Source organism: Crassostrea angulata, chromosome 1, assembly GCF_025612915.1.
Source record: "Crassostrea angulata isolate pt1a10 chromosome 1, ASM2561291v2, whole genome shotgun sequence".
Lineage (NCBI taxonomy): Eukaryota > Metazoa > Mollusca > Bivalvia > Ostreida > Ostreidae > Magallana > Magallana angulata.
Genome location: NC_069111.1, coordinates 16,903,587 through 16,917,060, shown reverse-complemented (window position 1 = coordinate 16,917,060; position 13,474 = coordinate 16,903,587). Strand labels below are relative to the sequence as shown.

Sequence of the window (13,474 nt, the reverse complement as noted above, 5' to 3'; positions counted from 1 at the left end):
GAATAGAAAATTTCCTCAAATGAAAAAGGATATGCAGACTAGGGTGAGACTTAACACAATCAAAAAATTACCGTACCAGTAGCTTTGAATATTAATTATTTACCGGGTAATTAAATTTATGGCTTTGAATGAATGTAATAGCAAAACTAGCAATAACTTAATAATTTTCATCTTTAGATCTAATGGGTTAGCTCTGTTGTTTTTTTTAAATATACATCTGTATTGAATATGATGTTCTTTCATCCGTATAACGTACCAGTAATGTGTAAAAATGTCTTGTACCACTATCCTTTAAAACAACTTCGCATGTTCTGGGTGAGTAAAAGATAGAATAAAGAGACTTTTTGAGTATACTTAATTTATTAAGAATATATACCCTGTCTGGTTTCCATTTAATTTAAAGATGTATCAAATAAATGAGATCTATAAAAAAAATGTTAAACAAAGTGATTGTACAGGTTTAACCTGAGATTTTAAGCATGATGTTGTATGAGTTTCTTGGACAAACTTGAACACTATACATGTTCCTCTACATGATTTAAAGTCTTTAAACTGCATGGATTTTTGAAACAAGATTTATGGATTCTCATCCATGGCATTAAGATCTGGATCTTGACAATTTTCAAGCTGATCTTGACTTTCATCATCATTTTCATTTGTATCCATGGAAACACTTAAATCTTCAAATCCCTGAGCAACATTGTCTGACAAGTTCAATACTTCCCCATTGGGATCTTCATTGATAGATGTCTCTGTGGAATTTGTACAACTGTCATTTCCTCTTTCATTTCCTTGATGTTCCTGTGATGCGGATTTATGATCCATACAACCTGGATTATGTTCCTGGTGATCCATATTACCTGGATAATTCTGCTGATGTTTTTTTCTTTCATCAAAAAGCTTATGATGTTCACTTGTTCTGGCACAAATGTCTTCAGCAGTTTCACCCAAACTGTTCCTCAGCTCCGTATTAAGGTTGCAGTTGGATAAAAGCAGTGAAATTGTTTCTCCATTTTCTTTCTCTGAAGCTGCCAGATGCAGTGGGGTCTGTCCACTGTTGGTCCTGGCATTGATATCAGCGCCATGTTCCAGCAGAATAGAAATCACCGGAGCCTGATTCCACCTTGCTGCACTGTGTATAGGATACCAGCCATCCTCTGTCCGCGCTGCAATGTCTGCATTGTGATTTAGGAGAAACTGGGGAGGACAAAAATAATAGTGTTAGCATTTGAATGATTTAGTTTATGGAATTCATGCACTTACATGATTCCTTGCCAATAAAAAATATTACCCAGATGTTGGGCTCTGAAAAGCAAATGTGTGGATGTCTCAAGCTCTTTCTAAGAATTTTTCAGGCTTAGTAATTGGATTTAATACATGTACCTTCACCATATCTGTATGTCCATTATAACAGGCTCTGTGTAGAGGGGTGTACAAGTCACTGTCTCGACTGTTCACCAATGAAGGGTCTTCATCAAGTAAACTCTTGGCGATGTCCATGTAGTTATTCTCTGCAGCCCATAAGATCTTCTTTTTTGGATCCTCTAAAGTCATGAATAAAAATACGGTGAAAAAATATATGTTACTTGAATTTAGTTCTGGTTATTTGTGATTTATTTCATCATCTATTCATCTTTATGCAAAGAACAACAAATAACCAGTTCAATACTCTGTATTTCCTCCTCAGATTCTTCTTCTACCCCTTGTTCATCCAACTCCCAGAAACTTTGAAACATCCCAGGGTTGTTCATTCTGGCAATCATAAGCTATCAATCGAAAAAAAAAATTCTGTGTAAAGAAAATGAGCATTCTGCATCCATAATTCTGAGTATGAACCATCTTAAAACTATTAAAGTTACTCAGCTCTAACAATAGTGCCAAAGAGAAACCAAGACATGTTGGCTGTAACTTAATAGTAGGAAGAAAATCTGAAAGACCAGCCAAGAATGCTGTCTTGGAGCCCAACGAATTACAAAACAGTATTTCAACAAACTGACACACTGGACATGCACCAACAATTTACCATCACATTCCCATAAATTTCCTAACCCTCAAATCAATGGGAACAAAAACAATTCTGATCTGTTTTCAATCAAGTCCTCTGGAAGAACATTAACCTGTTTACTTGTTAGTGTGTGGCTGAATCACAGTACCAATTAACACTATGCCACTGTCTATGAGAAGTATTGAGAACCTTGATGAATCAGAAAATATAGAGCTTTTAGAAGTCAGAAGCTCTACCAACAAGACAATTCTGGCTGTGACAATTTTTTTTTTACCTTTGTAAAGGTATATGCAGGCAAGAAGTCTAATACAGCAGGTCAGAAATCAAATCACAGGTTTATTGTACTCTCTGGTGTTAGCATTCAAAATAATCTATGCATCTTGAATAGTTTTTACCCCCCTCCCCCCAATTAAAAGGATTACAATGCCGATTGTATAACATAAACAGTGGTATACTGCATACTAAATAAAAATAGGCCATCAGGTCCACATCAACATGACCATAGCACACAAATACTTATGAATATCAAGAATATTCAAACATTATTAAATTGTTGAAATATATTCAAGCAAAGATTGTGAACGAACTATAGTGCTTAATATCAGAATAGGAACATGTTGACAAGGCTTAATCAGCAATAGTAGGCCTTGATCACAGGGTTTTTGAGACAATCTGTGCAAAAAAAAAATCGTAAACATACCGGAATTAATGATACGACTTTTTTTTTTAGCACAGGTCGTGTCAAAACCCTGTGGCCTTGATGATCATCTGATCATAACGAATCAAAATGTATCGATATTAGTTCATACATACAGCCTCTAATAACTCTGGATCAAGCGGATTCATTGTTGGCTCTTTAATGTGTATCAACCGTTTGACAAACTGTTTTATATCAAAATCTTTTAACCCTTTAGGTTCTTTGGTGTCTCACTATCTGTGTTTGTTGTTTACAATCACTATAGTGGAATGTCGAACCCGACGAATAAAAGAATCCCCGGGAAAAAGATTTTAAGAAATGATGATGTTGGACAACACTCTTGAAGACACGTAGGGTTGGGAGTACATGTGCTATATGTAGTTCATTTACAGAATATCAACTTTGACCAGAATTTGTGGATGAAGGTATAACGCAATCGTGAATAATGTTGATGTCCATAAAACGACTCCAATGAAAATTGCACGTTGTATTTCATTTTTAACGTTAAAATAATTCTGCATGTAATAACTTCCTCTTTAGTCAGGGTAGGGTCAAACTTCATTCTTACAGTACATGCATGGTTATACATGCAGGATGTGAAGTGACCTTGAATGGATTTTAAATAAAGACTCAAAGTCAAGGTCAGAATAACTCTGTTTAAATAAAAGGTATACAATGTATAATGAAGGGATATTGAACAATTTTTAATCATTTTATCGATAAACTAGTTAAATATGTATTGCTAGATAACAACGAAAGTGAAATGAACCTAATTCACATGACTGACAACATATAAGAAGCTGGTCATTTTGCACATTAAGTTTTTTTAAAGAGTTATCTCCCCTTGATGAAAAAAAAGAAAATTTTAGTTTTGTTGAAATATCTGTGGTAAATGATATATATTTCATTTCATATTTTAATAAAGAGTAAGTTTATGCATTTATTAACCAAGAGAGTTTTTCGAATTTTAAGTAATTTTTGCAATATCTTAAAACATGCGTTGCCCAAAGACTTCCATGCAAAATTCAAGGTGTAATTAGTTGGACCATAATCAAAATTTTGAAAATTCCTCTGGTGGAGTATTTTTATTTGATAACACCTTCAAAATGATGTCATGATTAAGAATATTAGACCATTCATTTATTAGGTACAAAATATGGTTGTTATAGATCGAACACATCAAGAAATGCCCTTCACCATCGTCGGAACCCACGGGTTTCTATCCGTTACACTGTTTTCAACATGAATGAAATCAGTATAAGGGATAGAAAACCCATGGGATTCCAATGATGGCCCTTCACTTAATTAAATTTTTTTTTTTTTTTTTAGATAAAATGTGTGATGAATGCCAAATCTGAGACTGATTTAGTAATATCAGGTAATATCACTTTCCTAATGTCTATGTATAAGCACTCAATATGGAAAAGATCTCTGTCAGTGATGATTGTCATAATTAATTCTTTAAAAAAAAATGGATTCATTATTTTCTAGAAGATTATCAGCTTTCTGTAGCAAAGGTACCGGTATATTCCATTTGAATACACCTGGGGTCAGCATGAGCATGACTGTGAATGTGTATTGCAGATTTCATTCACGCCCTCAAGTCAGTCCTACATTGTACTCTCCAGTAATTCCCAGAGATGTGAGTTCACTTTGTTTAGTGTTGTCAATACTATTTGTGGTGATTATATCTCCTCCTTGGTTTATTTATTCTATCACTTAATCTAAGTTTTCATCATATTGATTAGCAATCATTGACTTCAGAAATCCCTATCCCCCCCCCCCCAATAAAATTTTTTTATTCAAATTGTGTTATATTTACATTCCACGTATATTTTGCATGTAAAGCTACTGCAGATATAGCACCATAACACAGACATGGTACTAAAAGGTTAAATCACGAGTTTTAATTGTGACGTCACAAACGTTGAACGCTGATAAATACAACGTCACAAGCGAAAATCAAAGTTCACGCTTGTGGCTGTTACAGTGGCTCTTCCATTAATTTAAACTTACCCATAGGATAGTACAGTAATTTTGAGGTATAATTCGCATTTGCGTACAAGGCAAGAAGGTAAAAAATGTAAATATAAGCATTAAATCCTTATTTTTTGAAAGATATAGTCTCATAACTGCAACGGTGTGTGCAAACAAATTTTCATAACGCGCTAACGTGCGTTATTCAATTTGTATGCACACACCGTTGCAGTTATGAAACTATATCTTTCAAAAAATAAGGATTCAATACTTAACTCAATTTTATATTCAAAGAATGGAAATATGAAAACTGATTTGAGCTCTTCCTTTTTATCTCCTAATGGCCATGCTCCTTAAAATTTATGAACTACTATGAACACATATTTTCGTTGGGTCAAGATTTTTTGTTTTAGAACCAAATAAAATTTTGTTGGCAGTTTATTTTGTCATAACATACTCTTTTTGTATTCATTAATACTTGGGTTAAAAATTTGTCATGGATTTAATTTCGTTGATATATACAGCCAACGAAAATGATAAAATATAAATCCTCTACTAATATTTCTGCTTCTACAGTAGTTAATAATTTGATTTATCTGCAGACTATTTGCAACAGTAATTTTAGAATTTGCAGAAGTCTTTGGTATTACATGTATATAAGTAAATCAACTTGACACAACATTAAGTATATTAAATGTTTTGAGTCCTTGCTTTCTTAAATGATTTCAAACTATGGATGAGTAATATTTTTCACTCTGTTTTGAGATCTGCAGTATGCATGTCAGACAAGCCTGAGGAAAGTATGACCACATATTTGAGAATCTATGTAATTTACATGCCTAGAGAAGTATTTTTTAAGGTGATGACTAAGATTCCTTGCTTTTTAATTTGTTTGTTTTTTTAGCTTCCTGTAAGTAAAATGAAAAACTTCCAAGCAAATATTTCAAAACATAATTATTAACATTTTTTCCTGAAGTAGCACTAGCAGGAAATGTTGGATTTCATTTATATGTACATAACATTATAATCAACAGATTTTTAATTTTCTTGAAAAAAAAAAATTGAAATGAAAAAGACCATCACTACTTTTGCTCCAATCAAACTTGATTTGGTTATGATAGATTTATTGATTCTAAAAACAAAAATAATGATGATACTTTTCCAGCAAGTTTATGGATAACCAGTTTTTAAATCACGATGATCTCAATAGGAAATGCAAATTTAATGTGACACATGTGTAACATAAGATGTCTGGTGTTATAGTTCCGAGTCTGTGGCATTTTGTTGCCAAAGTCTGATTTGTGGTTTAATAACTATTAATCACTAAATGAACTCCCGTGTTATTCTTTCTCTCCTGTATGCTGCATGCTATTTCTGTCCTGTTCATTCACTAAGGACAGGGTCTTTACTAAGGCTCAGGTAAAAATCTGTTTATTTATTCCGCCAGGTACAGTAAGCGATTAGTGGAGACCCAGACCAGAAGAATGCAGGGACCCAGTTGGCTAGCAGGTGATGTGTCGTCTTGTCTGGTCAGCTGTCTCATGGTCATCTCCAGTCATGCGTGACTGAACGGCAGGTAACAAAATACCGAATTAGCATCAATACACATGAAGGCAGCGCTTTAATATCTGACAGGAATTTGACTGTGCACGCCTCCCTTCTTTTCATAAATTGAATTCCTGGCCACTTTTTGGAGAGAGGAAAAAAAGAGGAAAAACTGAAATTTATGTTTTGGATAGATGCATCAGATTTTGCAGTGGCTTATCAGGTCTGTTTTTATTTTTGAAATTGTTTCAACTTACAAATTTTTAAACTGAGGTACATTCCTATAAATTTAATAGATATATCAATTTGAATTTAAAAGAAAGTTATTTTTATGATAGGATATCATAGTCTGACATTGTTTAGTATAATATTACCTAAAGCTTGAATCTAGCTATCAATGCTTATTGGAAAAAAAACCCTAAAAAAAAATCATGAAAAATGCGTATAAGTAATAATTTTTAAAAACAATTCAAGCAAAAATTGCAATTGATGAACTAAAGATGAAATCTAAAGGAGATGAGTACATGTAATATAAAATTAAATGTAGTATTGCAGTTTTGAAAACGAAAAGGTCTTATAGTAATCTGTCAGTTATTATCATAATCGGTGATTGTGCACTAAGAAGAAAGAAAGAGGAGGAGAGAGAGAGAAATGAACATGAAAGGGTTGTCTATTTTGTGAAGTTAAATGCTTTAATTTGTGAATGAAATGTCCTTTTTTAACAGATAGGAATGTAAAGGGTGCTTATACATGTCAGGGGACAGGTGTTTCTGTTGATCCAAGAAATGTACCCCACATTTCTTTTTTAAATTGGTTTAAAAGTAATCTGACACGTTTATCTGACAAATAGTGGTGTTAGCCACTAAAGTGGTACAGACTAAAGACTAAAAGGTCTTACAAATGACACAGGGAACCCAATCCGAGAGAGTCTTTCTGCTCCTTCCAAATCTTGATGGGCTGAAACGATGAGTTATAATGCTAAAACTGATCGCAATCTATCAAAAACCAAGTTAAAAGATAACGACTTTATGCTCTTGTTGGACCAAATTAAAAGTGCAGAAACTTGATTATCGTCACCTGTATCATAATGGGTCTGACAGCTAATGATATGGGTATTTAAGCTATCTCAATATGACAGCATTGGCTGACACTAGTGTAAGGATCAAGTTTTAAATTATTTAATGATAGATATTTTATTTGAAGGAGACAGGTGAATATAATAAATGCTTTTGTGTCAACTGCTTGCTACTTTGGCCTTCCTTTCTAACCTAATTAGGGTGTGACAGATTAGAAAAATATTCATCATCTTAAAAAATTTTAATAATTCAATCCCATACAAACATGAACCGGTATCTGATTGGGGCATGAATTAATGTGTTAAGACGATTCTAACACTAGGTATTATCAATTGTGATTGCTTTTGTTCATATCCATGGTACTTGAAACATGCTATAAAATAAATATTCACCATTGATGAAAATTAATGGACAGGTTCAACATATGCCTTCATCATGCCTGTGTTAGCATGAAGAGCAGACTGCATGTAATGTATAAATATTTATCTATCTGGTTTGCACATGCACACACTTTCTCTATCTCTCTCTGTGTGTCTCACTTTTATTTCATAGTGATATCACCGATATGCTAAAATCTTCTTTTATGAGTAAGATTTGTAACCAGTATTAAATCATCTTTATTCTAATTACATGTACATGTATTTATACACAATGTGTTCATTGGCATTGAATCATTGATCATGCCTCTCCATTGTTTCAACAGTGTGAGGACACCATAGCATGAATACCCATTTTCTCTCTCTCTCTCTCTCTCTCTCTCACTCTATCTCTCTCTCTCTCTCTCTCTCTCTCTCAAGAACACTTCATGGGGATCACTAAACACCTCTCCCCAGAAATAATGTTTCCTGCCTTCCTTTAATCAGATTACACAAAGGGTAGTAACTTCTAATCCACCCCTCTCCATTCTCTCAATCATTAAAACATTACAAAGGTCAATCGCTTTTTAATCCATCTTGTGAAATCTGCATGCAGATTTAATAAAGGCTTATAAAGTTCATTTTAAGAAAGTCTTATGTCAAATCGGTACATGATTAATCGTTCAGGTAATTAAAATGTTAGTAATGAAGGTATAATGTTTAGATTGCGGGATAAGGGAGCATGTTTTAATGACCCAGGTGATTCTAAGCCCGGCTTTCTTTCTTCTTTTTTACCCAAAGCTATCAAGGTGTGTATGTATATACATGACAGATACAAAACGGAACGTTCAATTCCTTCACTGGCATCAGTGTTTTAAAGTTGGCCGGAAATTCTGGTCGTTATTTGAAAGGCGTGGAATTTAATTCTTGTTCATCTGTCTTTAACTTCAGGTAGGCTTTCATGAAACTGCGTGTGTTTATATCTTAGATTCAATTAGGCGAATGCTTTTAAGGAACAATTAAAAAAAAATATTTTTTTTAAGCATGTTTTTTTGTAAGGTGATATATTATTCCATTATGACTTCATTTGCAATGAACACTTCTTCTTATATGCTAATGAAGTCAGAATTTATTTCTAGCTTTATGCAATATTGTTGTCAAAATTTGATTGCTCAGGGAATGAAGTGTTATGATCACTGATTTAATTAAGACGTCTTTGGGTGTGAAAAGAAATAAGATTTTAATATTTGCGTGTTTGTATATTCTTATCGTTTAGAGAAATTGACCTTGTGTATTCTCGTTGATAGTAATGATGATAAGTTTGGGGTGTTAGGTAATGAATCACTAAGGTTCAGTTGGACTCCATACTGAGGAAGGCTTTGGACCGCTGTTTGCAGATAGATAATCCTGACTGATAAAGGCATTGGAAAGGACCTCTGTGCTTTGTAATCATTGCGAGGGTCCCAAAGGTTAAGGAGCTACAACTTGTATGATCAATTTCTGGTATTAAAAGGTATCAAATCTTATTGATTTCATAAAATCGACCATTTTATGCACTTATTATAATAGTGCAGATTGAGTTTAGACTATTGCATAAAAAAGTAATGCTGCATCAAAAAAATTCAATTTTTGTGCAATTAAGTAATTATGCATTGCATCTATGTGCATTCTATTGCTCGATTTATATTTTTGAGTCAGCCTCTGCAACAGATTTTATTGAAAAAAAAAAATATATTTTTCTCGGCATTTTAGAATTTCTTCAATGGAAGAGAAAGGAATATTGTAGATGATGTGAAAACTTGCTGTCTATATCTGAGCATTTCGTTCATTCATAAACTTGAGCAAGGATGGGTTCTAAACTCAAATTTACATAAAAAGAAGTCATTAAAGTAGGAGATGGGACAGAGATAGCTTTACACCATTTGTAGTGGTTTATATCCAGGAAATTGCTTCCCATCATTTTTATGACAAGCATAGGTAGTAACTCTTTGGAATCAAGGGTGTGTCAAAAACGGTTTTCCTCACACTTATAGCAAAACACTGTCACAAAGGATATTTTAGCTGTTAAACTGGTGTGAAATTGAAATTGCATGGTAGATCCTATCTTTTCCATTACTTACAAGAATCTGGCTATATTGCCTTTTAAAAGCATTGGGCTTTGCAGATTGAATTGAATATTTTTCTGTTCATGGTATTAAGCCAGACCTTTTTCATGTTTATCCATATTATACTTATCCCACAGGGCATTTGTTTTCCATCCGAAAATGCTCACTGGAGTCCAGGTTAGATTTTGCTGGATTCAGTTGATCTGAATGAAATCTTTTATTATCTTGACAGAAATCTGAAATGGTTTGTGTTTTTTATCAAGCAGTGCTATCCACCCATAAAATTACTTTACAAATCATCATAGTATGTCCTAGTCATTGGATATTTAGGATATTTCTATTCAAACATGATCCTCAACTTTTGCTTACTGTGCCCCTTAAAAAAAGAATTCATTTGAATTCTTTAAGATATATTAAGTTACTATTCTTGAAGATTTTATCAAAGACATATATGAAGTTATTATAGTAATTCTATTTCAAGGGAAAATAATTCTAATATTTTCAGGAGAGAAGTTGGGACATGGAAATAATAAGTGTTAGGGAGATATCTAAATATACCATTCTTCTGAACAGTTTTGATAAGTTTGTTTTTAAGATCTAATGCATGGTAAAAATATAAAAATATAAAGTGATTGATTGGTTGTTGTTGATTAGATTCCTATCGAGAATAGCCATCATCTTTAACAGCAAATTCACTAACCAATTTTAGTATAATTTTGAATGACATATTATTTATAATTGAAATTGCTTTAATTTCAAATTGAGGTTGGTCAGAATACAATACTTTGTTCTAGTGTTTATATATTATTATAAGTACTGTTTTTTTTAAGCTTCAGCTGAAATTCTTTATATGAGATGAATGGGATTCAAACTTGGTAGGACCACACATGCACCAAAATATGTGTTTTAGGGATGATTTAAGCAATGTAAAAATCTTGACAAATTACAGTGCATACAAAGGGTGTCAAAAAAATCTCTCAATTAATACTGTATTTATAAACTTATCATTAATGTCATATTTATCTTTAATGACTAATATGACAGCAAGATCAATCATTTTGCTTGATTCCATGAAAGAAAATACATGTATAGACTACAAATCGTGGTTTGCGAATATTGTTTCGTATTGCTAAAGATGATTATTGTTAAATTGCATGTAATATCAATTTTTTAGCTGGATGCAAGATTCTGCACTCTAAAATTAAACCTGTAGGAAATAAGAGAAGATTTGATGTGAGGGGGTGTTTTGGATTTGAACATGGATTCTTTGTCATTTTGGTCACAGTTCATATTTCTGACAGCTAGGACAGTTGCCATTTCCTCAGCTGTGGAATTTGGTGTGCTGTAAATGACAATCTCATTTGTATTGTGGTCTTTTTCTTTCATCAGTGATTTGAGATAATATGCATTCTTCTCCAGTCACCTGTGTTTAGAAAAACTTCAAAATTAAAAGGTTTAAGTTAACCATTTCCTGATAAAATCTCTCATGTCCTTCATAATGTTTCAATGAAATTTTTCTTTTGAAATTCTGAATTAAATATTTTACATTCTTATTTTCATTTCATTATTCATTGAATTTTTCCTTCTATCTGGAATCGCTTATTTTTTCCCCTCATTAACATGGACAGGTACAGGGTGCCACCTGGTGCTGTACCCGCCTGCTACCGAAAATAATGGCCGCAACAAGAAACGATAAGAATCTTATCGCAAACGTAAATTCCTCCTCTCTTTCAACCACCAATGAGGTTAGCAAACAGTTTCCTTTGTCATTACACCCTAAACAGTTTTAAAATCATGTCAGAAATCTATTTTGGCTACAATTACAGATCTCGTTCTCCGTAGGTGAGCCAAGTGGCTGATAAACAGGTATAGGTGGCTGACTGATTGATCTTTTGGGGTCTCTGAAGTGTATTTCAAGGGGGTACCTTAACTTGTAGATGTTGTTCACTCAGCAGATTCTCTCCCATCTCGTCTTGATGATCCATTGATCACTATACAAGGTTAAGTACTAACAAGAATTTATTCCTGCTAATTGAATTTATTCGAACTTTCGAGTGTCTTCGATGGTGACTTTGGGTATGTTTACTGAACCAACTACTTTCTTGAAATAGTCTTCTAAGATGGTCTGTAATTAAAAGGTCTACTCTAAAATGCTGGAGTTTAATGATATTCAATTACAGATTTTTAAAGTATCTGTTTGTCATCGTTTTTTAAGAATGTTTCCCTCAGCGATTTCTTCACAAGAAAGCCTAATTATATACAGATACTTTTAGGTTTTTAAGTCTGTCTATCTTTCATGTTTGGCTTTTTGTGTTAACCAGTACTCTGTTTATATAAATATTTGGCAGCAAAAATAAGGAACATGTATGAATGGAAATAAAAGTATAAGACCTGACAGATGACTGAATGACAGTCTTGATGTGGCCAACAATTACACATTTAGCTGCAACTGCTACAGGTATTGATATTTCTTTGCAAATGTAAATCAAATTCTTTCTTACACTGGGTTGTAACTTATGATTCTGAAGTACATATTGTATTAATTTGTTCATTATATAGTTTATGCTTACTTTGAAATTCGAAATAGAAAATAATGATTAAGATGTGGTTGTCTCTCAAATAGTAAAGAGGCAATTTTCTTTGATATATATATATAGCAGATTCAAATTGTGTAACCATTTGATATATTTTCATATATTTAGCCCAATGTGGCATCCTTTTTCAGCATTGTATATATATATATATATATACCTGGTACTAGATGTATATAAGATGAAATGCAGATGGATTTATGAAAGCCACAAGTGTTCCAACAATTTTAAAATATTGCCTCAGCTCGCCGTAAGTGTCATTTCGCAGTATAACGGATTTGTTTTGAAGTATAACAACAATGATAAAAATGAAGATTGGAGATGACTTCTACGTTTGTGTTTTTGCGCACCAGACTAGAGGGTGGTATAGATTCCGTGTTTATTATGTTGATAGTTAGTCATTAAGTCAGGTATTTAGATGTCTGTCTCCTGGGGCTGCATGTACTGAACATTATGACTGGATCTATGGGGATTCTGGGATATACTGCGCATAGTACTTCTCATTCTGCTATAAATAAGACTAATTCTCTCATTGTGTCACTTAGCACAAGCTGTTCTTAAACTATGCGGCACACAATAGTACTTCTTCTTCTGTTCTCTAAGTATGACACAGAACACAATCTATAAATGCATCCAGTACCATACGTAAATATCGGGGAATGTATCAAAAATATAGGTTAAGATCTCGTAAGTTGTTAGAACCTGTGTCTGAAGCTTTTGAATTCTTTGATGTACTCTATACAGTAAAATATGTTCCAAACAAAACAACTCTAAGGCTTTTGGTTTTGAATCTGTTGTATCTTGGGGTTCAAAGGGTTTTGGAACATGGTTTTGAATGAAAAAAGTTTAGAGGAAGGATTGCAGCTATAGTAAATCATGGGTATAGCAAACAACATTATATAATAAAATGATGCTTATAGCAGAGTGATTTGAATTCAATTTATATTTTAAATGTATCATTAACTTATCACATAAATAAAAACCTACATTTTCATTAGTAAATATAAGTTTACCTGCATTTTACCATAAGCCTTATATGTATATTTTTGATCTGCAAATAAATAAAAATTAATAAATTAAGTAAAACAGCTATAATTTAGAGAACTAAACCAATAAATAAAG

General features: G+C 32.9%; 2 protein-coding genes across 5 annotated transcripts in view; one reads left to right on the top strand and one right to left on the bottom strand.

The window, feature by feature from the left end:
* Nucleotides 1-347: 347 nt before the first annotated feature.
* On the bottom strand, nucleotides 348-2,977 carry LOC128159248 (ankyrin repeat domain-containing protein 49-like). Of its 2 annotated transcripts, none has more exons than XM_052822314.1 (4): nucleotides 2,819-2,977; nucleotides 1,670-1,766; nucleotides 1,384-1,544; nucleotides 348-1,197 (listed from the first exon to the last, which is right to left on the bottom strand). In XM_052822314.1, the coding sequence occupies exons 1-4, from the start codon at nucleotides 2,849-2,851 to the stop codon at nucleotides 577-579; spliced, it is 912 nt and encodes a 303-aa protein (XP_052678274.1). In that variant the 5' UTR covers nucleotides 2,852-2,977; the 3' UTR covers nucleotides 348-576. The 2 variants fall into 2 exon arrangements, with proteins under 2 accessions (XP_052678274.1, XP_052678280.1); XM_052822320.1 differs by having other exon boundaries at nucleotides 1,659-1,766; nucleotides 2,819-2,834.
* A 1,228-nt stretch (nucleotides 2,978-4,205) lies between these two features.
* Nucleotides 4,206-13,474, top strand: part of LOC128159118 (trichohyalin-like) — a 45,066-nt gene continuing 35,797 nt past the window's right edge. The window contains exons 1-2 of one of the 3 annotated variants that reach the window (XM_052822180.1): nucleotides 4,206-4,344; nucleotides 6,127-6,255. The gene's annotated coding sequence lies outside the window, so the exon portion shown is untranslated. Of the gene's footprint in view, nucleotides 4,345-6,126; nucleotides 6,256-6,314; nucleotides 6,448-8,469; nucleotides 8,608-13,474 lie in introns of those variants that run through there. The other 2 variants (XM_052822190.1, XM_052822186.1) reach the window with 2 other exon arrangements.

Coding starts and splice junctions, on each gene's coding strand:
- LOC128159248 (XM_052822314.1), bottom strand. CDS start 2,851: ATGAATCCGCTTGATCCAGAGTTATTAGAGGCT. Junction 1,545..1,669: donor ATCTGAGGAGGAAATACAGA/GTATTGAACTGG, acceptor TCATGACTTTAG/AGGATCCAAAAAAGAAGATC. Junction 1,198..1,383: donor GACATACAGATATGGTGAAG/GTACATGTATTA, acceptor TGTCCTCCCCAG/TTTCTCCTAAATCACAATGC.